This window comes from Mirounga angustirostris, unplaced genomic scaffold, assembly GCF_029215605.1.
Source record: "Mirounga angustirostris isolate CCGP_5_RB_7025 unplaced genomic scaffold, mMirAng1.0.hap1 SCAF_9, whole genome shotgun sequence".
NCBI lineage: Eukaryota > Metazoa > Chordata > Mammalia > Carnivora > Phocidae > Mirounga > Mirounga angustirostris.
In genome coordinates, this window is record NW_026991717.1 from 54088330 (window position 1) to 54114041 (window position 25712).

A 25712-nucleotide genomic window follows, 5' to 3' on the forward strand; every position below is an offset into this window, starting at 1 on the left:
AAAATAATTCCACTTCCCCCGGAACCCAGATCATCCCCGCGATTTCCTGTTTATTGCATTAAGGCGCCGGGTTTCCGGGGCTCCTAGCCCCGCTTATTCCGCGGGGGTCGGCGGGGTCGGCCTGGGCGCCCGCTCCGCCCGCGCCGCCGCCGCGCTTTGTCCGCCGGGCACCCCGCTTCTGGGAGGGGCGGGCAGACATGGTGGCGGCCGCCGCCCCCTCCTCGGGCCCGGCGCGCCGTGGCCTCCGAGCCGGCCCTGGCCCGAGCGGCGGCCCCGGGGCGGGGATGGGGTCGAGCAGGGGCGGCGGGGGCTCTGCGGGCGCCGGGAGGCGGGAGGTGGGCGGGCGAGGGAGGGAGACAGGCTGGCGCGGCCCGGCCCGGCCCCGGCGCCCGCCATCCCGGGAACTGCCGGCCTCTTTGTTTGGGCGGCCGGGCGGCCCCACCGGGCTCGCCGGAACCGTGAAGAGGCGGCGGGGGCGGCCGCCCCGGGGCGCGCTGTGTTGCGGGGCCTGCGCGGCCGGAGCGACTGGCCCGGACAGGGTTAAGTGGAGGGCCGGGCCCGGCCCGCGCGGGGCCGATCGCGGCCACTGCCACGACCTCGGGGACTCAAGTCCCTGAGGGGACAAAGCCCGCCGCTCTGGATGCTCGGGACTTCTGCTCTTGGGACTTGGCCTCCGGGATCTGCGGGTGCACGGCTCAGGAAAAAAGTTGAGAATTTTGCCAGGTCATTTCTGCCCGGACACAGTTAATCAGTGTGTATTTAGTGTGCTTCGTTGAAGCTGCCCTGCCGTGTAGAATCAGCGTGTATGGCCTCGGGTGCGTCGTGAAAACTGAAACCAAAGGAATTATATAGGCCTGCTTTGTGTGTGTTTTCCCACTTTAAGCTTGTTTTCAGTACACATACTCTTGCTTTAAACCTGATTGGATTGTGGCGAGCAGACATCTGTTCAAAGGAGGGGTAGCGACCACCACAGTACTTTTGAAGGGGGCTTGGTAATGTGGAAATATTTTAAGTGCTCTCTCCGAACACTGATTTGCTGTCTCGGTTCAGGCAAGTTACTTTCTGAAGTACAATTTTTATCTGGAAAATGTTTTGATGTAGTCAGTAAATGATCCTTGTAAAGTAATTTTCCATTCCAGAATTAAAGATGCATTATAATTTATTATGCAGATGTTAGTGGTCAAAAATTACTTTTGCAGATAGTTATTTCACGTAGAGACCCACCCAGCTTGATTTAAATTTCTTCGCACTGACCTATAACCATCAGCCTTGACACTTCCACTTTCAGGTTCAGACTCTGAATTTAAGGAAATTAAAAATGGCTTTATGCTTTTTTCTTAATTTTTCTCTTTTTAAATATTTCCCCCCAAATAACAGCAGAAACAAAAATTCATTACACGTTAATACAAGTGACATACTAGGTAAGAATGACATTGTTTTGCATTTCTTCAAGTCTTTTAAATGTCTGGTTTAATAGAAGATACTTAGATTCTTAAGTCTACTGCATTAAGTCTGTTGTGGTATCACACCATGTAACCTTTGGAAAACTCCCAAAACTCCATTGTATGTTCATTTTTTTTTTAATTTTTTTTAATTTTTTTTTTTTTTTAAACTGAGATTTGTCATTTCCATCCTCTCCCCATACAAGTCAAATAGGGTAATACAAGACACATTTAAAAAATATGGATAGGAGCGTTGATTTCTATACTTTTTTCTTGCACTCTTTTTTCAGTTTGGGATTTAGTTGCATAAACAGTATGAAAAGTAAGGATTGTGTAATCTGCATATGATCCTGGAGTCTCAGGAACATTTGCAAATATTTTAAGTGACTAAACTTAATTTTTATTTCCACAACTTAATTATGTATGCAAGTAAAATGTGAATTTCATATTAGATGTGCTTGTGAAAACTAGTGTGTAAAAGCAGTATTTGAAGATAGGACACTGTCAAAGCACTGCAGGAGCTCCAGATTTAAAAGGAATCCTGCAGTGAAACATTTGGTCAAACAACACTTTAGTAACGCATATACATACCTTTAGAGTTAACTCTCCTAACTTAGAGTTTGAGTTCTCTCTTTCAGTCAATCTGGGTATTTTAGGTTGGAGGCCAGTTATACTGTAAATGTGTGAAAATGTTAAGGCCATACTTTGGATTAATGGTTTTGAAATGAAGCTAAATTCATTTCCAGTTGTTTCTGTGAACTCTACTTTGATTCTCTCAGACTAGTTCTCTACTGTTCCATCAACAGGAAGCATCTGGTCATTCTTGACATAATTGTTTGAAAATGCCAGGTATATTTTTGATGTTTGCTATGTAAATGAAAATAAATATCAGATTGGTTCTTGGTTAATTTTACTTGTCTCCCTTTGACCCAGCAACTCTGAGATTTATTTATGATGGACCTCATCTTTAGAATGCCCCCCTCCTTTTTCCCCCTGTCTTGAGTACCTCCTAAGTTAGGAATAGTAACAGGTAAAGCAAATAAGTCAGGAATTCAGAAGTCATTACATGAAATTTTGAATCATGAATTTATTTTGAGGGTGTATTTTTGAGGGTGCAAGTTCCCTTTGCAAGTAGCCTGAGTGTGGGTGAATTCACTGATGGGTCCATCTCCTCCCTCTCTCATAAACGTTAAAAAGCAAAGGGAAACAAAACCTTAAAAGATGAGGGTGACTTAGTTTTCTAATGACTATCATTTCTTTGGCCCCAGAGCTTTCCAACTAGTAATCGTAGGTTTCTATAGTATGATGTCTCTATCTTGGTATTACACTATTTTGAAGGTGTTTGTTCCATCATGCTTCCTAGAAGGTCTGTCTACTAGTATTAAGGACTGTGTTTCCCCACTGTGTGGACGACAGTGCTTTGCATAGAGAAGATGTGTTGGTGCAGTTGCCTGTCAGTTCAGTTGTTGGTGGGCTAGTATATTTTCATTTAGGCTAAGTACGTCCATGAGGTTAAGTGTAGAGGCTAAAGCGTGAAATGATTTCTCTACTGAAGGTAAATCATATGTAGAGCCGTTGATATATTTAGAAATAGGAATTTGAAACTCTTTGTCCTGGTTCTCTTACATTTTAATGGGAATAGTTGGAAAGGCAGGCAGATAGGGCCCAAGACGCTAAAGCACAAATACAGAATGTGCAAAAGACTCGATCATTTTAACTGTACATTTAATGTGAATCAACGCTATGGTATAATTTTTTAAAAAGTAAATGTCATTTTTGAATTTGGTAGAACAACATAGAACAGGTATTGGGGCGCGTGGTGGCTCAGTCGGTTAAGCGTTTGACTTTTCATCTCGGCTCAGGTCATAACCTGAGGGTTGTGAGATGGAGCCACCGGTCTGGCTCTGTGCTCATCATGGAGTTGGCTTGAGATTCTCCTCCTCCCTCTGCCGCTCCTGCACCCTTGCTTGCGCTCTCTCTCTCTCTCTGGAAAGAAAGAGCAGGTATTAGCCACACTTTACTTTGTACTTGTATTATACCTGGGATACTTATAGTGTGTCAGCTTTTTAGGTAGCATACTGTCACATTATGAGTGGGCCCTTAGATCAGTTCTCAGACTTTATATCAGAATCACCTGCAGAGCAAAAACACGGAGCTTAAGTAGGATAGGACCTGGGCTGCTGTATTTTTCTCAAGTTCCCCAGGTGATAGACACCTGTTTGGCTCAAAGAAGAGAAGGAAGCTCATCTAAGGAATGATAGCTATCTTTAAATATTTAGAGGTCTGTCACACAGAAAGATCAGGTTTGATCTGACTAGAAAGAACTAGGTAGGATCAATGAGTAGTAGTTAGAAGGAGGATTTCAGCATTCTTTCAAGATAAAATTTCTACAAAACCGTAAAAATGTAATGGGTTGTGTGGGTGGTAGGCGCTCTGCTTTCACTGATAATGTTCAAGTTAGGGATTCTAGGGTGCAGAAGTTGATATGCTGAATGAGGAATTGGGCCAGGTGTCCTAAAGTTCCCTACAAACTTTTGAGACTTTATGATATATGTCTAGGTTTGCAGGTACAAAAGTAGAAGAGCAAAAGTCATGAGTGAAACAAGCTGGTTAGCTTAACTGGATCATAGTTTTCACCTTCTTGGATAAAGAGAAATGAGTATTAAGTGAGAGAGCTATTTGATGAGGGCTTTAAACCCAGCTATAGGGGCACCTGGGTGGCTCAGTCGGTTAAATGTCTGCCTTCGGCTCAGGTCATGATCCCGGAGTCCCAGGATCGAGCCCCATGTCGGGCTCCCTGCTGGGCAGGGAGTCTGCTTCTCTCTCTCTGCCCCTTTCCCGTCCCCCCTGCTCCTTCTCTCTCTCTCGCTCACTCTCTCAAATAAAGAAATAAAATCTAAAAAAAAAAAAAAATAAACCCATCTGTAATTTGGGAGACTCAAAGCCTTAAAAATGGGCATATCTTCTGACATGGAAACTCTCATTTAAGGGAATTTATCTTGATGTAATAAGGATGTGTGCAGAGATTTAGCAGTGAGCATCCTGATTGCAGTGCTGTTGATAGTAAAAGCTGTGTATTAACATTTGACCCCACTCCCACATTAATCATATGAAGTAGATAATATTCTCCTCCATTTTTCAGCAGAGAAAACAGGCGTAGGGAAATGAGGTAGCTTGCCTAAGGTAGCAGAGTTAGTATGTGGTAGAGCCAGGACTTGGATCCAAGCTGTTTGACTCTAGAGTCAGTAACTCTTGATCACTGTGCCGTACATAACCTAAATGTTTCACAGTGATTGTTAGGATATGTATTCACAGTGGGGTGAACCGTGCCTAGCTGTTAAAATGATGTTAGAAGAACGTGAAGACATGAAGAGATGTCTTGGTATATGTTAAGTAAAAAAAGTAGTTTTAAAAACACAATTCCATTTTGGTTAAAAAACAAATATACAGTTGATCCTTGAACAATAGGGCTTTGAACTGCACGGGTCCACTTATACACAGGCTTTTTTTTTGACAAATACAGTATAGTACTGTAAATGTATTTTCTCTTATGATTTTCTCAACATTTCCTGTAGCTTGCTTTACTGTAAGAATACAGTGTATAACACACAAAATATGTATTAATCCACTGTTTATGTTATTGGTAAAGCTTCTAGTTGGCAGTAGGCTATTAATAGTTAAATTTCTGGGGAGAGAAAAGTTATAGTCAAAATTTTCAACTGTGTGTCTGGGAGTGTGTGGGGTGTCTGTACCCCTCAGCCCTGCATTGTTCAAGGGAAAATTGTATTGACCTCTGGAAGGATATGTGCCAAATTGTTAAGTGGTTATTTCTGAGTGTAGTTTTATAAGTGATTATTTTCTCTTTGCTTATCCAAATTTTCTGACTTCTGCAATGAATATATATTTTTGTGTATTATTTGTAACTAAAAGCATATTAAAATGTCATATTTCAATAAGAAATTAAATAACAAACTGAGGAGCTTGGATTTTATACTGTGCAGTTTATGCACTTTGACTTAGAAATTGCACATAAATGAGAATTTGTAAGCACATGAAGTGTTTTGTATTTTTTTAAGTTTGATTCCTTACCATTCTAGAAGTAATATGTTAATTGCATAGAGAACAGTCGTGGACTCCTACCATTCTGTCATAATCAGTTCTCAATTTTGTGTTTTCTTCCTCTTATGTGTAATATTTTAAATGTTGTATTCATCTCAGCTTGGTCACTCTCTGGCTTTCCGACATTAGGCAATTTACTTTAATCTCTCTGCCTTAGTTTCCTCCTTTGTAAAATTGGGATAATTATAATACCTATGTTGCGGTGGTTGGGAGGATTAGATGAGTTACTGCATATAAAGTGATCAGAACAGTGTCTGACACACATTTAATAGCTCAGCAAATGTTAGCAATTATTATTATGGGATCATAGCCCACTAAAACCCTTGGGTCTAATAGGTTTTGGAATTAAGAATTTTTTGGATATAGGCAAAGTAATAATGTAACCTTTCAACAGAGTCCAGTCCTCTTCAAACACATTACTATTTCTGCAGCAAAACCTAGGAAGGTTTACACCAAATGGGGTAAATAAAAGCTATAAATAGCTTTATGTCAGGTAAGGTTTTGCCACCAAAAGAGTTTTTGTGTTTTGGAATTGAAATTAAGGAACTTGTAGAATATTTATTTAGCTTTGAGTCCTATTTTATTTTAATGTTTCAACACATACCTTTTCATGTTGTTATATAGCTTTATGATCCATGATAATTTAAAAATTAAAAAAATAACAATGTTCAGTTCTATTTCCTTTTATTATAAAATATGCTAAACCTCTGCCAATATTGTTGATTCTGTTACATAGTGTAGAATCTTTTCTAGAAGAGGCTTGAGAGTTCCTCTAACCCAGTTAGCTTTCTTTCTGTCTCATTACACTTGAGGAATAAGATATTTCTTGTTTTTTTCTATTTTTAAGTTTTTAATTCCAGTTAACATACAGTGTGTTACAATAGTTTTGGGTGTGCAGTAGTAATTTAATAGTTCCATACATCACCCTGTGCTCATGAAAACAAATGCACTCCTTAATCTGTATCACTAATTTAACCCATCCCCCCATCCGCCTCTCCTCTGGTAACCATCAGATTGTTCTCTATAATTAAGAGTCTGGTTCTTGGTTTGTCTCTCTCGCTTTCCCTTCGCTTGCTTGTTTTGTTTCTTAAATTCCACGTATGAGTGAAATCGTATGGTATTTGTCTTTCTCTGACTTATTTCACTTAGTATTACACTCTTTAGCTCCATCCATGTTATTGCAAATAGCAAGATTTCATTCTTTTTTTTATGGCTGAGTAATATTCCATTGTGCATATACACACACACACATCTTCTTTATCCATTCATCAATCGATGGACACATGGACATGGATACTTCCATAATTTGGCTATTGTAAATAATGCTGCAATAAACATAGGGGTGCATATATCCTTTTGAATTAGTGTTTTGTATTCTTTGGGTAAATATGCAGTAGTACCATTGCTGTATGGTAACTTGGTTTACTACAGCAGTAATTCTTTATAGGAGGTGAGTAGAGGCTACTATGGTACCTCTCTTTAACGTGCTCTCCCATTCTGTAGATGTGGGCACTGAGGTGGATATTTATCCTAAGTCATAGTATTAATTATAGAACTGAACATTGGAATTAGGTCACTTCCTCTCATGATAAAATTATGGGCTGTGCAGCCCTTCTGATTCCTGTACTCCTTTGTGTCTATAGCACTTACCATGTATCCAAACAGAGGGAAAAAATTTAAACAGTGCCTTAGTCCAAGCTGCTATAATAAAAAACTGGAGGCTTGGTAGCTTATAAACAACAGAAACTGATTTCTCACAATTCTGAAGGCTAGGAGGTCCACGATCAAGGTGCAAGCATAGTTGGGGTCTGGTGAGGACCCTCTTCCAGTTGCAGACTTCTCTGTTGTATCCTCACATGGAGGAAGGGGCATGGGAACTCTCTGGGGTTTCTTTTTATAAGGGCATAAATCTTAATGATCCTTCCTCATGACCTGATCACCTCCCAAATATCCCACCTCCTAATACCATCACTTTGGCCATTAGGAGTTCAACATACAAATTTGAGGGGTTGGGGAGAGACACAACAAGCATTCGGACCATAGCAAACAGTATGTTGTTAAAATGAACTGAAAAATTTCCCTTACATCCTAACTGGCTTAGATGAACTCTTATATCTTTGCCCATGTGATTACTCCACCTGTGCCTTTAGCCATTCCTTTCATATAGACTCAATTTCTCTCCCTTCGTTTATTGCTATATGCATTAGATGTAGCCTTGACGGAACTTTTGACACCCACCACTTCTTTCATATTTACCGTTGTCAAATCTTTCCACCATCTATCTCCTGTTTTTTTTCACAGGTCACAGCATATTTATGGAGGAAGGTGGGTAATTTAGAAGATTTCTTGGCCATTATGAATTTATGCTGAACAGTTCCCAGTGGGCCCTTGCTACTCTTGGCAATTTTTTTATTAATCTCACATTTTTCTGTTTTCTCATGTATCTTCTTCCTCTCTCTCAAAAGATGCCATTGATTTCTACTTAATTGAAAAAGCAAATAGAGTACAAGCTTGCTTACATTTTTTTTTTTTGTCACCACGACAAGTCTATTCTTTCATCTTATTTTGTGAACTGAATGGAAGGAAGAGGATTCTTTTGCTTTTCTAGGAATCTTGCTGCCACACTTACTTTTCCTCTCTGATCACTCTGATCGTTATCTACAATGGTTGGGTAATAATTGTCATATTTAAATAGTAAAGTTTTTGTAATACATGTTTCTCTTTTATTATTTATATCCATCAGCACAGTTCTTCAGATTACTCTTTACTGGGTCTCAGTTTGTCCTGAGGCTCTGCAGTGCCTATTTCCCATCCTCACTTTGGAGTCTGTTCTTCCAATCCATCCTGCATATGGCTGCCAGAATAATTTTCCTAAAACTTTTTTGAACCCACTGCTTTTAAACCTGAACAGCCGGAGGAGAGAACATGTGATATTGACCTTTGTGCTCTCCATCATGCCAAGCAAAGTGAATTGAACTTGTACTGAATAAATGTTTGAGTGGATCACCGTTTGCTCAAAACGTTGAATGACTTCCAGTTGTCTGCAGAATAAAGTCCAAACTCTGCTTTCTAACTTTCAAACCTTTTCATATTCTGCTTCTTCAACCTTACTTCAGTCTTGTTTCCTCCGTAATATACCATGCTCAGGCACGACTCCCTGTCTTCTTCCTTTTCCTTTTCCTTGATAGGCCTGTCACAGACTATTCAGAAGTGTTTGCTTCGTGCCAGCACTGTCCTGATCTCTGGGGATACAGTAGACAGAGTCTCTGTTTTCTTGGGGCTGACATTCAGGATGAGGGGGGAGGAAATGCACAGTAAATATCAGGTGGTAACGAGTGGCATGAAAAGGAATAAAACTGGATAACGGGTTGGGATGGTGGGAGGTGGTTGCTATTTTAGGTGGTGAGGGAAAGATCTTTTTGGGTGTCCCGGAATGAGGGAGTAAACAATGAAGTTATATAAGTGAAGAGCTTTCTGGGCCAAAGAAACGTGTTTTGAAGACCCTGAGGTGGAAGCATTTTTGGCTTGTTCAAATAATTCCCAAGGCTTGTGTACCTCAAGCAGAATGAATAAGGGGGAGTAATAGGTGAGATTAGAGAGGTCGTGGGGAGCTAGAGTATGCTCCAAATATTGTCTTTCATTGAACAAGCCTTCCTTGACTACATCATTTTGTTGATTTAAAGCTTCTCTGAACCCATATAGCAACAATGGAAGTAGCTTTCAAGGTATTTTTTTATTGTGACCTACAGTAAGAAATTATTTTGCATCAATAACGTACATACACATTGTGTGTGTTTGTATGTGCATGTGTATAACTGGAACAAAGTTTTCATGAAACAATATACCTTTGATATATGCCGATATTTTAAAAAATGTTGACTGTAGCCTACTAAATGATTTCACAGTTAAAAACTTAATACTTAAGGGCGCCTGGGTGGCTCAGTTGGTTAAGCGACTGCTTTCGGCTCAGGTCATGATCCTGGAGTCCGGGGATCGAGTCCCGCATCGGGCTCCCCGCTCAGCGGGGAGTCTGCTTCTCCCTCTGACTCTCTCTCTCTCATTCTCTCTCACAAATAAATAAATAAATAAATAAAATCTTAAAAAAAAAAAAAAACTTAATACTTAAAAAAAAAAAAACTACAGACTGCTTTTATTATAATCCACATATTCTTCCAGGTTGTGAAATATCTTCAGTTAAAGATCATGATTTCAATTATTTTGGTATAGGTTTTTAATGTTTACTGCTGAATAGAGAGGACTTGTTTAATTTGGCAAATAGCTGTTGAATTGGATACTAGAAACTGCTGAATACTAAATACATAAGAATAAGATAAACTCAGCCTGACTTCCTGAGGCTTATAGGAGAGGAGAGCTTGTAAACAATTCTGTAACAGAGTGGAATCCACATATTAATGAAAGTAGGTTCAGGCCACAATGAGAAAATAGAGAAATCATTAATTCTTTTTGCTGAAAAGGTCAGCGGGAGCTTGTTGGAGGAGGTAATGTCTGAACCGAGTTTTGGAGGAAGAATGTGAGTATGTGGTGAGGTAACTTGGGGTAAGGAGAAGACTTCTCAGGCAGAATAACACATAAAGGAATGGTATCACAAAACAGAATAGTATGTAGGGGTAATTATAGGTAACTGTGTATTGTTGGAGCATAAATGCAAGTGGGAAGTGGTGAGTTGATGAGGCTTGAGGGAGGCACGGGCCAGATCCAAAAAGGTCTGAAATGCATTGTAGGAAGTTGCTACATGGGAAGTAGAGATACCATCTCTCAATAAGTCCAATACAGCCAGTTTTTCCTCAAGTGATGAAATACATTGCTGTTTCCTCAATTGTGCCCTAGAGAAAGTTGGCTTACATTTATGGGCTCTGTTGTACCAAAAAATGTTTTTTAAACATTAAACTTTCACCTATTGCAATGTTAAGTTTACTCTAGAAGAAGCATTTGAGAATTGAGACGTACTGAGGAAATGGGAGATTCACATTTCAGGGTAATTCTGGGATCTATGTTTATGAAATAGAATGGTAGGGGGCCAACTAAATTATTTTTCACTTCAAGTTAAATATACATATGGTTAAATTCTGTATTCTGTAGGTGACTGGAATACATGATTGTATGTTTTAGGAAGATATTTTGATAAAATATCAAACCACAGTGTAAGACTTTATGACAGTGTTCAAAATATATAAATTTCAAATAGACTGGGAGGAATATTTGCAACACATATAACAAATAAGAAATATGTATGATGTACTTCTACAAAGAAACAGTGGCAGAAAAACAAGTGAAGTATACAAACAGGTAGTTTCAGGCAAGGAAACGTAAGTGGCCAACAAATATTTGATAAGTTATGCAATCTCATTAGTAATTTGAGAGGTACATATTAAAGCAGAAAGTTAATAGAGGCAAAATTTTAAAAGCTTGCTAATATTAAAATTGGCTATATTATGAGGAAATAATAAACATTATAAACTGTTGTTGGGAGTATAAATTGTTTCGGGGGTGTAAATTGACATGGGCAGTTTGTTAGTATCTATTAATTTGAAATGGTATTCCCAGCAAATCTGCCCATTTTCTGCACTAAAGGAACACTAGTGTATGTACATAAGGAGGCACGTACAACTCTGTTAATTGCAGCATTTATGGTAGTAAAAAAACCTGGAAAAATAAGTTAAACTGGTCACAATACTAAAATGACCAAGTAGATTGGTATATCCATACTATGGAATAACATGTAATAATTCGAAGAAATGAATATGACATATCTTGAGTACTTAGAGCAGTATGTACAGTATGATACTATTTATATACATAAGGGAAAAAACCCAGAACAGTGCTGTGTTTTGGAGGGGCAGGTACACAAACATGCATGCAAATGCAAAGAATATGGTCTGGTAGGGTAATCCTGAACTGATAATAGTGCTCATTTCTTGGGTGGTGGATAGAGAATTGGGTTTTGGGAGCAGAGATAGGGATGATTAGAGGGAACTGGCTTTTTCAGTAATCTTTGGAATTTTAAAATTAGAATATAGTGTATATTTACAAATTCATTAAAATAATAATGACCAGTTGACAATAGGATGGACAATAGTTGGGGAAGGAAGGAAGCCAGGTAAGGAGGTACTTCATTAATATAGGCATGAAAATGCAGTGGCAAAGGCGGTGAGAAGAGGACTAATTTATAAATGGCATGAGGGTAGTTTCACAATATATATCAAAATTAGAATTGTATTTACTTTTGTCTCAGCAGTCCTTCAGGGAATTTATCCTACAGTTATATGAAACAAAATGATACATTTACACAGTTATTAGTTGCAGTGTTGTATACAATAGTGATAGTGTCCATCCATAATAAACTAAGACCTATCTACACAGTAGCATACTAAGCAGCTATACAGAAAATTAGGAAGCTGTCTATGAACTAATAGGAAAGATCTCCAGGATGTGTTAAGAAAAGCAAATGGAGAACAGTGTATGTAGTAATGCTATCTTTTGGTAATAATAGAAATAGTGGAAGGTTACCCATGAAACTAGCAAAGGTGATTACTTGTGTCTGGGGGGAGTGGTAATAGTGTAAATGCTTCCACTGAGACTTTTCCGTGTATGCATTTCTGGGTTTGGATTTTTGAGCTATACAAAACTATTGCCTATTGAGAAAAAAGAATGTAAGATAAAAAGAGATGCGAAGTAGACCTTACAGTATTTGATGACCAACTGTATGTAAAGACAGGGAGAGGACAAAGTTAAGGATAGCTCTCAGGTTTCTAATTTGGGAGGTAAGAAGGGTGGTAGCAACATCAGGGAGGATAGGAGGAAGATTAAGTTTTGGTAGGTGCATGGGAAGTTCTGGACGTGCTAATTGATGAATCCTTAGCCCTGTTTAGTGTTTTTGTGTGTGTAGGTATATGGGTGTGTAATTTATGTGCTTTAGATATGGAACTTGAGCTTATTTTATTAATTAATTAATTTATTTATAAAGATTTTGAGAGAGTTGGGGCGCCTGGGTGGCTCAGTCATTAAGCGTCTGCCTTCGGCTCAGGTTATGATCCCAGGGTCCTGGGATCGAGCCCTGCATCGGGCTCCCTGCTCTGCAGGAAACCTGCTTCTCCCTCTTCTACTCCCCCTGCTTGTGTTCCCTCTCTTGCTGTGTCTCTCTCTGTCAAATAAATAAATAAAATCTTAAAAAAAAAAAAAAGATTTTGAGAGAGAGCATGAGTGAGGTGTAGGGGCAGAGGGAAAGGGAGAAGCAGACTCCCCCCTGAGCAGGGAGCCCAACATGGGGCTCAATCTCAGGCGCATGGCACCCTGGAACTTGAGATTATTTTAAACATGACTGTTAAATAGTCATCAATAGGGGTGCCTGGATGACTCAGTTGGTTAAGTGTCTGCCTTCTGCTTGGGTCATGATCCTAGGGTCCTGGGATCGAGCCCCACGTTGGGCTCCCTGCTCAGTGGGGAGTCTGCTTCTCTGTCTCCCTCTGCCCCTCCTCCCCATGTGCGTGGTCTCCCTCTCTCTCTCAAATAAAAAATATAAAATAGTCATCAATAAATATTTTTTATTGATCACAGCCATTTATAGTCTAGGTTTTATGGAGAACAGCTTTGTAATGATGTCATAATTTTACAGTTAAATAGGGACATTGGTATACACAGAATGTACATAGAGAAATAAAGAGTGTATATCTGATAAATACATAGCTTATGTGGGGATCAGGAACTTAATTTATTAGCATGGTTCCAATTTAATTACATCTTTTGGTAACTGAAATTCAAAGAAATAAAAATAGCTTTGTATAAGGATGTGATCTTTAGAGTAGCTGAGATTATATTGTAATATTTAAAACAATATTAAAACTGGCTTAGAGAAGTTTATAGTAGAGCATGAAAATTATTTTTTCATATATACTTGTCACTGTATATTATACAAGATAAGGACGTTTAACCTAATGGAGGAGTCCCAGCATTCTGGGTGCTGCCTAAAACAAGCTCTTGCTATATAGTTTGGGATTTAAAATTTATTTGAATGAGTTTTATTTCAGAATCTGATTTTGAGGCCTTAATGTATCCATACAACTTTTACCTGATTTTTATTTGGTCTAGAGTAAAAAAAAAAAAAAAAAAAAGGAGGGGAGCACAGATAAAGCACATACATGCCAGGACTTGCAGGTGAATTTAGTAAATCTTTTCTAGGTTTATGTTAATAAGGATTTGGGTGTGGAATAGCAATAAAATAAAGCTGTTAAGTAATTCTTGCTGGAGATTTAAAATTTTAACCATTTCATATCTGAAGAAAAGACATTTTGCTGGCAGTAGCTTTCTTTTAAAAATTATAATAATGTTATATATATAATCCTGTAACAGTTGGAGATGGTCTTGCTTTAGTGAGGGTGAAACTGTTTTGTCACCTCTAACCTATGCTTACCCATTTACCCACTGTCTTTCTCAGTACTACAGTCCTCCGGTGCTTTGGGAAACATAATTTGAGAAATGCTGGTTTGGGGTGGGCTATAGTTTGGGCTTAGATAGATTTTTACCTCTTGTGTATCTTTGTTGTGTCCAGTTGAGTGAAAGGATGGTATATAAATTAACTTTAAGAAGCGTTAGTGGTTCTCAGTCAGGGATATTTTACCCCTAGGGGACATTCAGCAATATCTAGAGACATTTTTTTTTGATGTCAAAAAATGGGGGACAGGATGGTGCCACTGGCATCTAATGGGTGGAGACCAGGGATGCTGCCAATATCCTACAATGCATAGAAAAATCTCCTATAACAAAGAATTGTCAGGCCCGATATGGCAGTAGTACTGAAGTAGAGAAATCTTTAGTTTGCTGAATACCAACTATGTGTGCAACACTGTTATAAAGTACTTATGGGTGTGAATGGCACTAAAAGAAAACCTTGTCCATACCTATAAGAAACTTATAATCTAGCTAAGGCATCTCAAACTTATGTCTGTGAGTAAACTCTTTACACCTGACCTACCATATCCCACTTTGCCATCTTAATTTTGGCACTTTTCACCAAGTTATTCAGGCCAAAAACCTGGATGTCATTTCTGACTCCTCTTTTTCTTGTACCCTGATATCTAATACATGAGGAAGTTCTGTTAGCTCAACTTCAAAATAGATGTTACATCTGGGTAATGGTGGGCTAGAGTATTTAGACCAGTCTCTTTTTGAAAAGAATTGCAAATTCTGGATAAGATCTATAAACACCACCTTAAGAGTTTTGAAGAACTGGAAAGATAAGGGAATCTGGTAAGCCAAATTCTGGAAGAAAGCCTAAACCAAGAGAGGTTAGCAGAATATCTGGAGAACTGAAGCCACTGTTGGCCTGAGTATGTTTGCAGATTTTAAGAAATTTAGGTTTCTTTTCATTACACTTGTGGGGAAAGGTGGACAGAAACCAAGATTCAAAGTCTACCCAACATGTGGACATGTGTCTATACCTGTGGGAGAAGGATAAATCAGAGCTAATCCCTGTTCCCCTTTCATTGCTTACTTTCCAGCCAAATATCAAGGGACTTCAAGGCAAGTGGTCTTGGCACTGAGCAGAGCAGGAAAAAAAAAGAGAAAAGAAATAAGTCTCTATAAAGTTATGGCCATAGCCTAGCAAGGTAAGGGAAATTTAAACCATGACTTAATTTAGGGCAGTCCCTGATTTGTCGTGTCCCCTAGGTGCTTGGCAGAAGCAAATGAAAATGTTCCCTGGAAGAACACTTCTTCATTTTAGACATCTCTACAAATAATTTTTTTAAGGACACTGACCAGCACATAGTCAAAGATAAGCTGGCATACAAGGAGACAAAGGAAACATGAACAGAAACAACAGCAGAAACAGATATTCATAGGCATCATATATTAGAATTAAAAGATACATGATAAAACAACCATGCTTACTGTATTCACAGAAATAAATGGCAAATTCGGAAGACAGGAAACATGAAACTACAAAATAAAAAAGTGGCATCATAGATTTGAAAATACCAAACCCAACTGCTGGAAATAAAAAAATATGATAACTGGATTAAAAACGTAACGATGCAATTTACAGCAGATTGCACATCAGAAGAATTATTGAACTGGAATATAGATCAGACAGAATTATCCAGGATGTAATTTAGAGGGAAAAAGATAGAAAATATAAGTGACAGTGTAAGAGATATGGAGGATAGAGTAAGAATGTCTTAATTGGAATTCCAGAAGAAGAGGAGAGAGAGAAAAGGGGCATTTAAAGACATGATGGCTGATATTTTCCAGAACCAACAAAAGATATCAAACCAGGATACAAGAATTCTGTATCCATAAATCCATACCTAGACACATCATGAAGAATATGCAAAAAACAGTGACATAGAGAAAAATCTTAGAAGTATCTGGAGAAAAAGAAGATAACCACCAAAGGAGTGAGAATTAGACAAACGTAGTGACTTTTCAGTAGGAGCAATGGAAGTCAAAAGATAGTAAAAATGATGCCTGCAATATAAAATGAAAAAAACCTTGCCAACCTAGAATTTTATATCCAGTGAAAATATCTTTTAAAAATGATGGTGAAATAAAGATATTTTGGAGAAAAACAGTTGTCACCAGCATCTCACTCGTTAAAGATAATTTAAACCAACACTGTTCAGTAGAAGTTTCTGTGATGATGGAAGTTCCTTTATCTGTGCTGTCCAGTATTGTAGTCATAAGCCACATAGGGCTGTTGAGCAGTTGAAATGTGGCTAGTGTGATTGAGATACTGAAGTTTTAATTAAATTTAAATAACCACATGCACCGTATTAGTGCAGTTCTGTAGGATATACTTTGGGAAGAATGAAATTGATTACCACATGGAAGGAAAGAAATGTATGAAGGGCTGAAAAGTAAAGAAAGTAATACATATTTGGAAAATGAAAGTGAATCTTGACTGCATATAATAGTAAGACTCTCTAATGGATTAAAAGACAAGGCAATAGCAGAAGAGGAATAAGTGGGGGTCTAGGTTTTAAGGTCTTTGTATTGTCTAGAAGGAGGGTAAGTTTAAAAAAATCCTTTGTAGGGCGCCTGGGTGGCTCAGTCATTGGACGTCTGCCTTCGGCTCAGGTCATGATCTCAGGGTCCTGGGATCGAGCCCCACATTGGGCTCCTTGCTCGGTGGGAAGCCTGCTTCTCCTTTTCCCACTCCCCCTGCTTGTGTTCCCTCTCTCGCTGTCTCTCTCTCTGTCAAATAAATAAAATCTTTAAAAAAAATTAAATAAAAAAACCCTTTGTATGGAAAACTTTAAATATGTAAAAGCAAAGAAGAGTGTAATGAACTCCCCTGTATTCATTACCCGGTTTCAACAATGATCAACTCAAGACTACAGTGGTTTCTTACATATTCCTCATTATTTTAAAACAGATCTCAAGTATCAATTATTTAATCCATAAATATATTGTTTTTATCTCTAAAAATATATAAACTTAAACTATAATATAATTATTATATCCAGAAAAAAATAAACATAATTCCTTAATATCACTACATATTTAGGCAGCATTCACTTTCCTTAATTATCTGCAAAATGACTTTTTTTTTTTAAATAAATACAACATTCACCTTTATTGAAATGTCTTATGGAACCAAAAAAGGGAAGTACTGAACATCTAACAGCTGGGAACTTTCTCAAGTATTTCCTTAACTATCCAAAATGGTTTTTTTTTTATTATGTTAATCACCATGTATTACATCATTAGTTTTTGATGTCAAAATTTTTTTTTTAACATTTATTATTTTTTTTAAGGCAGTTTTAGGTTCACAGCAAACTTGAGGGGAAAGCACAGAGATTTCCCATACACCACCTGCCCCCATACATGCATAACCTCTCCCATGATGCTTTTCTTTGGAATTCTCTCTCCTCTTCTTCTGGAATTCCAATTAAGACATTCTTACTCATATCCTCCACCAGAGTGGTACATTTGTTACAATTGATGAACCTACACTGGCACATTGTAATCACCCAAAGTCTGTAGTTTACAGTATGATTCATTATTGGTGTACATTCTCTGAGTTTGGGCAAATACATGATGACATGTGTCCATCATTATGGTATCATACCAAATATTTTCACTGCCCTAAAGAAAGTTTTTAAAAAATTTACATTTAGTTTCTTCAAATTGGAATCCAAACAGGGTCCACACATTGTCATTGGTTGATGCCTGCTTAGTCTTTTAAAACAAGATTTTCATTAACTTTGGACTTTAATGCATGGTGTAATTTCTAGGGAACATCTACAAGAACAAAAATAGAGAATATAACTTCCAAATCAGTAAAAGAAATAGATAAAATGTTAAAAAAAGAATCAGTCCAAAAGAAGGCAAGAGAGAAAAGAACCTGAACAGGTAAGGAATAGAGAGCACAAAATTAGATGCTAGATTTAAGCTTAGATATATAATAATTAAAGATAAAAAGTCTAAATGATTACATAGGTATCATCCTAGCCTAAGGCACTATCAGCTCTTGCCTGGAATAATTTCCCAACTAGTATTCCTGCCTCAATTCTTGCTTTCCTCTATGGACTACCTATATAAAACAGGAGTAGTTTTTAAAAAATATAAATCAGATCTTTCTACCATCTTGCCATAATGGTGCACATGAATGTCTTGGCAGATTCTCTCAAGAGCATTAACAATGCCAAAAAGAGAGGCAAACACCAGGTTCTTATTAGGCCATGCCCCCAAGTCATGTCCGGTTTCTAACTGTGATGATGAAGCATGGTTACATGGGCGAATTTGAAATCATTGGTGATGACAGAGCTGGGAAAATTGTTGTGAGCCTCATGGGTGGGTTAAACAAGTGTGGAGTGATCAGCCCCAGATTTGATGTGCAACTCAAAGATCTAGAAAAATGACAGAATAATCTGCTCCTATCCTGCCAGTGTGGTTTCATTGTACTAAGCTGGCATCATGGACCACAAAGAAGCAAGACAAAAACATGCAGGTCGGAAAATCCTGGGATTCTTTTTCTAGGGATGTAATACGTATGTGCAAATAAAATGCCTCAATGGACAAAATATACATACACACACACACACACATACATATATAACATATAAATCATATCACAACACTCTCCTGTTTAAAATGTTCCAGCAACTTCCTAGTAAGTGAAATCCATACTTCTTACTAGTGCCAAAAGCCCTATGTAATGTGATTGCATATCCTGCTCTCCTTTTTCCGTATAGCCCAGGGCCTTATACTTGCTCTTCCATCTCCCTGGATCACCAGGAACAGTCAGAATTCTTAGTTCTTAAAAAAAAAAGAGGGGGGGTGCTTAATTCTAAAAACTGGGAACCACGTCTGGTTAATTTAGCAGAAAAGGAATTGTCACAGAAGAAACCACTACCACTACTGTCATTGGAATCTGCTTCCACTCTTGCCATAATGGATTCTGTGTACTTCCTGCTTTTTTATGCAGTATCTTCTAAGTTAAAGTCCATCATGGATGCTTTGTTGGAAGGAGGTCATAAGACTGTACCCTAGCTGCATGGGAGGCTGGGAAAGCAAATACTTAGCTTCATTAGTAGGTGGAGGTTCTGGTTTCTTTCAGGACTCATCAGAGGGGAATTCCTTGGGCATATGAAGATGTTCTGATGCTGAGCAGCCAAAAGAGTGACCTGTCCTTCATGATGCTTTTCTTTGGAATCCTACCTTGCTCTCCTTTCTCTCTTAATTCACGTTTCTACTCAAATGTCTCTCCTCAAAGAGGCCTTTCCCTAGACTTTGTCTAAAATGGCAATTCCCCATCTCTAATCCAGTATTCTCTTTTATTAACCTGCCTTACATTTTCTTCATAGCATTTATCCTTACCAGTACTACTATTATTGATTGATTGATTGATTGATTGATTGCTATGCTCCCCCCAAGAACACAAGCTCTGTGAGGGTAGGGACTTCTTTTTGTTCACTTTCTGTTGGCACATATATGCTCAGTAAACATTTGTTTAATGAATGAAGGGGAAACATAGATTATGGTATAAATCCCTGAGAAAATTTAAAGGGAAGCATTATAGAGGAATTAGCTCATTTAAGGAAGGCTTATTGGAGAAGAGTAATTTTTGAAATGGGCTTTGATTAAAGTATCAGATTTGGAGAGAAGATATGTAGCCATCTAAACTGGGCAAATAGTACGAGGGAGGAAGGTATTGGGTCTGGAATAAGGTGAGCACATATCGAATAAGGAAGAATTGTTTAAAATCTGATGGCTGGGGCGCCTGGGTGGCTCAGTCGTTAAGTGTCTGCCTTTGGCTCAGTTCATGATCCCAGGGTCCTGGGATCGAGCCCCGCATTGGGCTCCCTGCTCGGCGGGAAGCCTGCTTCTCCCTCTCTGACTCCCCCTGCTTGTGTTCCCTCTCTTGCTGTGTCTCTCTCTGTCAAATGGATAAATAAAATCTTAAAAAAATAATAATAAAATAAAATCTGATGGCTGTTGGGTCCTTTATGAAGTGGGAGTTGAGAAAAATGGATGAGGTGAAGGTGCAAGGTTGGAGCAGTTGATAGAGGGCCTTGAACTGTAAGGTGGTCTTTGACTTGATTGCTAGAGAGTAAAAGATTACTAGTGTTGTGTTTTTTTTTTTTTAATTAAAAATAGGCTGGTATTTTCTCATAGTACTCTACAGGTATAAAACAGAATGAGGTAAATCTCTATGGAGAATTTTCCAGGATATATATTAAATGGAAAAAAAAAGTACAGAACAGTGTATGTAGTATGCTCTTTTGGTGTAAGAAGTGTGTGCATGGGAGTAAGAATACACACACCAATTTGTTTCTGTTGCAGAAAGAAAAACTGAGAAAGACAGACCAGAAACTAATAAAATGGTTACCTTGTGGTGGGGGGAGAGGGTGAGTAGGAAAGGTGTGAAGGAAACAGGAATGGGAGTGAGATTTCTGAGTTTATTTAGTTTTGACTTTTGAATTATATAAATATTTCACACATCAAAAATTGTAATTAAATGAAAATAAAAATCTCTAAAATTGAGAACAAACTTAAACAAATGATCCTATGTGTATATCAAAATAGTTACTTAAACGTGGAGGAAAACACAATTTCAAGTGACTTTTGAGCTCAATATCAAATGGCATATATGCTAAGGACAAAAAGAACTAAAAGAAATCTTAAACTTCATTCGTTTTATTGCTAGTTGTAATATTGGTATTTTTATTTTGATATCATTTGGTACCTGTTGTTGGTTAAAGCCAGTAAGTTTTTATGCTTATATGTTAGAAACCAATAGAAATACAAGTATAAAATCAAAGAAGCTAAGCAAAAAGAATATTTATAATGATGAACTTGAATTACAGATGTCAGTTTGAATTCAGGATTTAATATATATATTAATTCCATCCAAATATATATATTTCTTTCTTAGCTCTGTACACTGAAAGGATCTAGAAACAGTATGTTACTTTGGTAGATGTATTTGTATTACCCCGATTTTGGTCTTTCGGTACTTTCATTTAGAATCCAGGGCTCCTTGAAGAAATGACTGATTGCAGGACTGGGGCAGGGAACATACCTAGTGAACCTGGAACATCTTGTGTCAGAAGCAAGAAAGCTTTCACAGACCCAACTAAAGCCTACCTGAAGAGGCTCTTGTTGGCCGAAATTGGGACAGTTTGAACATAAAGGAGAATAAGGAGAGCAATTTGAAACCATATATAACAACAATAAAAAAAACAGACAAATGGAGATGGCTGTTAACACCTATCCTTTACTCTGAAAATTGGTAATTTAACATTTGAACTGCTTTTTTAGTAGAAATGTATTACAGTTAGTGAGGAATGCCAGATAATAAATATAGAAAGAATTATAGAATTAGAAAGTCACAATTTGTTACATCCTTTTATGAAATATTTGACTTGGGCCAGGATCATTAATGGATGCTAAAATTGTTAGGCAAAAGGTTCATTGGGAATTGGATATTTGCATGGTGCCAAAGTACTCCACAGAGTACTAGTTGGTCTCAGAACAATAAAACTTTACAGTGGAAGGATCAGGCTATTACCAGCCTAGTTATTAATCCTAGTATCACTAAAAATGAACCAAAAAAAAATACGTGCTTCCTGATGTGATTCAGTATCAAGTATAGTGCATCAACTGAAGGTTTTTTGTGCCAAATTTAAAATCTGAATTTAATCAAACTTTTCAGACTGACTTTCAGTTTATAAGAGATATGGGAGATGAAAGAAATTAAGTACTACCTTGGATGAAGCAATCAGAAAAATACAGAATGTGAGATACAGATGAACTGGCCATTTAATGTCATGGGAAAGGAAAACAAGGGTGGGGTGTGGGGGGAAGGGAAAATGTCCTAGAATATAATTAATCTAGAGATATAACAACCAAATGCAGCATGTGCCAGCTGTAAAGTACATTTTTTTTTAGAAAGGAGTAGGATGAAGCAAGATGGCCAACTTTTAATTTAGAATGTGGGTGATGGGAATATGGGTGTGTGTGTTTGTGTATACACACATATATTCATTTATATGCATACACATACACTTTTCTATATTTGAAAGATTTTATAATAAAAACTTAATATTTTTCTGTTGATGGACACTTAGGGTTCTTCTTTTTTTTTCTATTACAAATAATGTTTCTGTAAACGTTTCTATATGTGTTTCCTCTCTTTGTGTAAGTGTGTGTTAAGGAGATACGGCAGCTTCCTAGTAGTGGAATTCCTGGATCAAAGGGTAGGCATACTTCAGCTCTACTAGATACTGATAAATTGTTCTTCAAGTGGTTGTACTGAGGAGGATTTTAGAAAAGGGAATTATGAGATATATGTCTTCTCTACTAGGTGATGAATTCTTTGAGGGTAGGGACCATGTAGAGATTCATACAGAAATGTTTGAGTTGAATGAAAGTGTATTGTAGTGGGATTGCCTGGCAGTGGGATGGAGGAATTAGAGTTAGGTCAGCCAAAAGGCTATTGTGATGTTTAAAGTATGAGGCAATGAATGTGTAAGACTAGAGGTAGTGGAGAGGAAGGGATGAATATGAGAAGGTTTGGAGAGAAAGGATCAAAGTGTATGTGTTCTTATTGTTGGGGAGGATATTGATGATTCACTGTTATGGCTTATAACACCCTGTAGTTTGTTGGCTTCATTTTATAGTAAGTAAGTAAGTTATGCTTCCCTATTAATTCAAAACCATCTACTGGCCTAGTTCCAGCAGAGTTCTAGCCTTGTCTTCATCTTCTGCTTGTATTGTTTTTAAGCCTCAGTCTCTTCCTGGGATAAATCTGTGTGATTAGAAGAGAATAGTCGTTGACTGGGGTAAAGGTGCAGTGGGTTGCAAAGAAGAGAAGAATTTATGTAGTAGTATGGGTAGGATTTATGGGTAACTTCATCACCAAGTGAGTTTTTGAAGTCTTCCAAGGACAAAAGATACCTTCCTATAGTTTTTAAAGGGAAAGTCTGTCTAGTGTTATAACAGGGATAATTCATCAGATGCAGTTTTTCTTAGAGAATGTCCGGTATCTCATTTTCAAATGTTGCAACTTTTTGTAAATTCTAAAGTTGGTGCCTTCAAGAAGTTTTTGTTTATTTTTTAAAGATTTTATTTATTTATTTGACAGAGAGAGAGCACAAGCAGGGGGAGTGGCAGGCAGAGGGAGAGGGAGAAGCAGGCTTCCTGCCGAGCAGGGAGCCCTATGTGGGGCTTGATCCCAGGATGCTGGGACCATGACCCGAGCTGAAGGCAGATGCTTAACCGACTGAGCCACCCAGGTGCCCCAAGAAGTTTTGATTAATGGTTCTCGAATAGCTCTGTCCAACAGAAATATAATGTGAGCTGCATATTTAAAGTTTTATAGTAGCCACACTTAAAAAAATTAATTTTAATAACATTTAAGCCCATATATCCAAAATACTACCATTTTAACATGTAATTGATATCAAAGTTGTTAATGAGATACTTTACATTCTTTTTTGATACTGGTGTGTTACACTTAAAGCATGGCTCCATTTGGACTGGCCACATTTCAGTGCCTAATAGCATAGTGCCTGGTAGCTGGTGGCTACTGTATTGGACAGCTTAGTTCTAGAACATACTCAGTTGAAACCTTTGAATTCAGTTTGGTACTGATTTGACCCACAGTCACTGAGGGTGGCCATGAGCTGATCTTGCTTCATAGACCTGTTGCTGCTTATTAGATAAATTCTGGCTTCCTGTCCACATTTTTTATACTAACGTGCATGTGCAAAAGTGATTTTGAGGGTCCCAGACAAAGCCATTATCCAGATTTACTGATTATGTTCACAATTTTCCCTTTTGCCTCAGAAAACATAGAACTGACCTCAGATTTTTTTGGATCAACTCTGTCAATTTGAGTTGCTGCCAATAAAAAGAATATTCAGGCAAGTTCCAATCTCATTCATTTGTAAGGCCTTTAGTTACAACAAGGCTGCTAGGAATTCAGCGAGCATTTTATTAATTGTGACATTTCCTAGAATTTGTGAGGCTGTCAGCTTAATTTTCATTTAAAAAGTCAAATGTTAGATGACTGGTGGTTATCCCAAGTATTTCTGGAGTTTCTGCTGTGTGTCTAGTGTTTATTTATTCAGTCAGTGTTTGTTGAGCCATTTACCAGGTCCCATAGTTCAGGCACAGTGACAACATGTAGCCAAGGAAACAGGCACATGTAGTGTGGTCTGATAAGTGCCGAGGTAGAGAGAAACTTAAGATGCTAGAAGAACACACAGGAAGGACACTTCATTTAATTGGTGGGGGATCAGGGAAGGCTTCTCTGAGGAGATAAGCTGAACTCTGAAGGGCAGGTAGGAATAAATATGGCAAAAGTGGGCATGGAGAGCAGAACATTCTTCCCGGCAGAGGGAATGTTTTGTATAGATGCCCGAAGGTGAGAAAAAGGGCTGAGTATGGCACATTGTCTGGAATATAGAGTTTAGTGTGAGAGGTGGTGAGTGGTATAAATGGGGAGACGGTAACAGATGCCAAATGTGAAAGGCCTTGAATCTAATGGCAAAGAGTTTGACTTTATCCGAGGTAACTGACAAGGGGCATGATTTCTGTTTAAGAATGACTAAGAATTTAGTAGTAGAATGGAGAATGGATTAGAGGAAGGCAAGACAGGCACAGATACTAGTTTAGAGGTGCTCTAGGAGAGAAAGGATGGAGGCATGAACAAAGTTTGTGGCAGAGAAGAAAAGACTGTCAGCATTTATTTATTTATTTAAAAGATTTTATTTATTTATTCATGAGAGACAGAGAGGCAGAGGCAGAGGCAGAAGCAGGATCCCCGTGGAGCAGGGAGTCCAACACAAGGCTGGATCCCAGCACTCCAGGATCATGACCTGAGCTGAAGGCAGAGCCTTAACGGATTGAGCCACCCAGGTGCCCCTATTTATTTATTTTTGAGAGACAGAGAGAGAGAGGGAGGGGGAGAGAGAGTGAGGGAGGGGGGGAGAGAGAGAGAGAGTTCGAGCGTGCACAAGCAGTGGGGGAGGGGCAGTGGGCGAGGGAGAAGCAGACTCCCTGTTGAGCAGGGAGCTCAATGCAGAGCTTGATGCGGGGCTTGATCTCAGGACCTTGGGATCATGACCTGAGCCGAAGGCAGACACTTAACCGACTGAGCCACCTAGGCGCCCCCAACATATATTTATTGAAGACCTACTCTCTATCACTGGAAAGAGGTAGAAGGATTTAAGAGACATTTAGGAGGTAAAAGTGATAGGTCTTGACTGATTGGAATCGAGGTGGGTGGAAGAAGGGGTCCAGGATGATTCCAAAGTTTCTGAACTATGGAACAAGCCACTACTTGGACAATTTGACTTTTGAAGTGCCTTGGCATCTATCTACTGATGGAGGTATCTATGCAGTTGAATATTAGGGTCTAGTGCTTAGAGGGAGGCCTGGACTGAGATAGATTTGGAAGTCATCAGGTAATTATGGCTAAGAAAGATAAACTTGCTAGAAGAGAGAATGTAGGGAAAGAAAAAGAGGGCTGAAAGATGAAACACTGAGGGACCGCCAGTATTTAAGGGGAAGAGAAAAGGGATCCAGTTGAAAGACACATAAGCTACCATTCTTGCCTCCAAGCATTTTATAATTTAAGTAGGACACATAAATATGAATCATTTGGTGACCATTGCAAATCAGAGT

At 38.4% G+C, this 25712-nt stretch overlaps 1 protein-coding gene and 1 pseudogene across 9 annotated transcripts in view; both read left to right on the forward strand.

Annotated features, from left to right (window-relative positions):
- The window catches only part of GABPB1 (GA binding protein transcription factor subunit beta 1), a 63550-nt gene that overhangs the window by 436 nt on the left and 37402 nt on the right, over nt 1-25712 (forward strand). For 2 of the 8 annotated variants that reach the window (XM_064570489.1, XM_064570490.1), the window contains exon 1: nt 386-706. The exons of 3 other annotated variants lie outside the window; for them this stretch is intronic. In XM_064570489.1, the coding sequence (XP_064426559.1) occupies nt 641-706 (66 nt within the window). In that variant the 5' untranslated portion in view covers nt 386-640. Of the gene's footprint in view, nt 1-384; nt 816-25712 lie in introns of those variants that run through there. 3 more of the 8 variants (XM_064570493.1, XM_064570492.1, XM_064570488.1) reach the window with 3 other exon arrangements.
- On the forward strand, nt 822-24975 carry LOC129046521 (small ribosomal subunit protein uS8-like; annotated as a pseudogene). The gene has a single exon (XR_008508053.2). The product of XR_008508053.2 is annotated as a small ribosomal subunit protein uS8-like (transcript).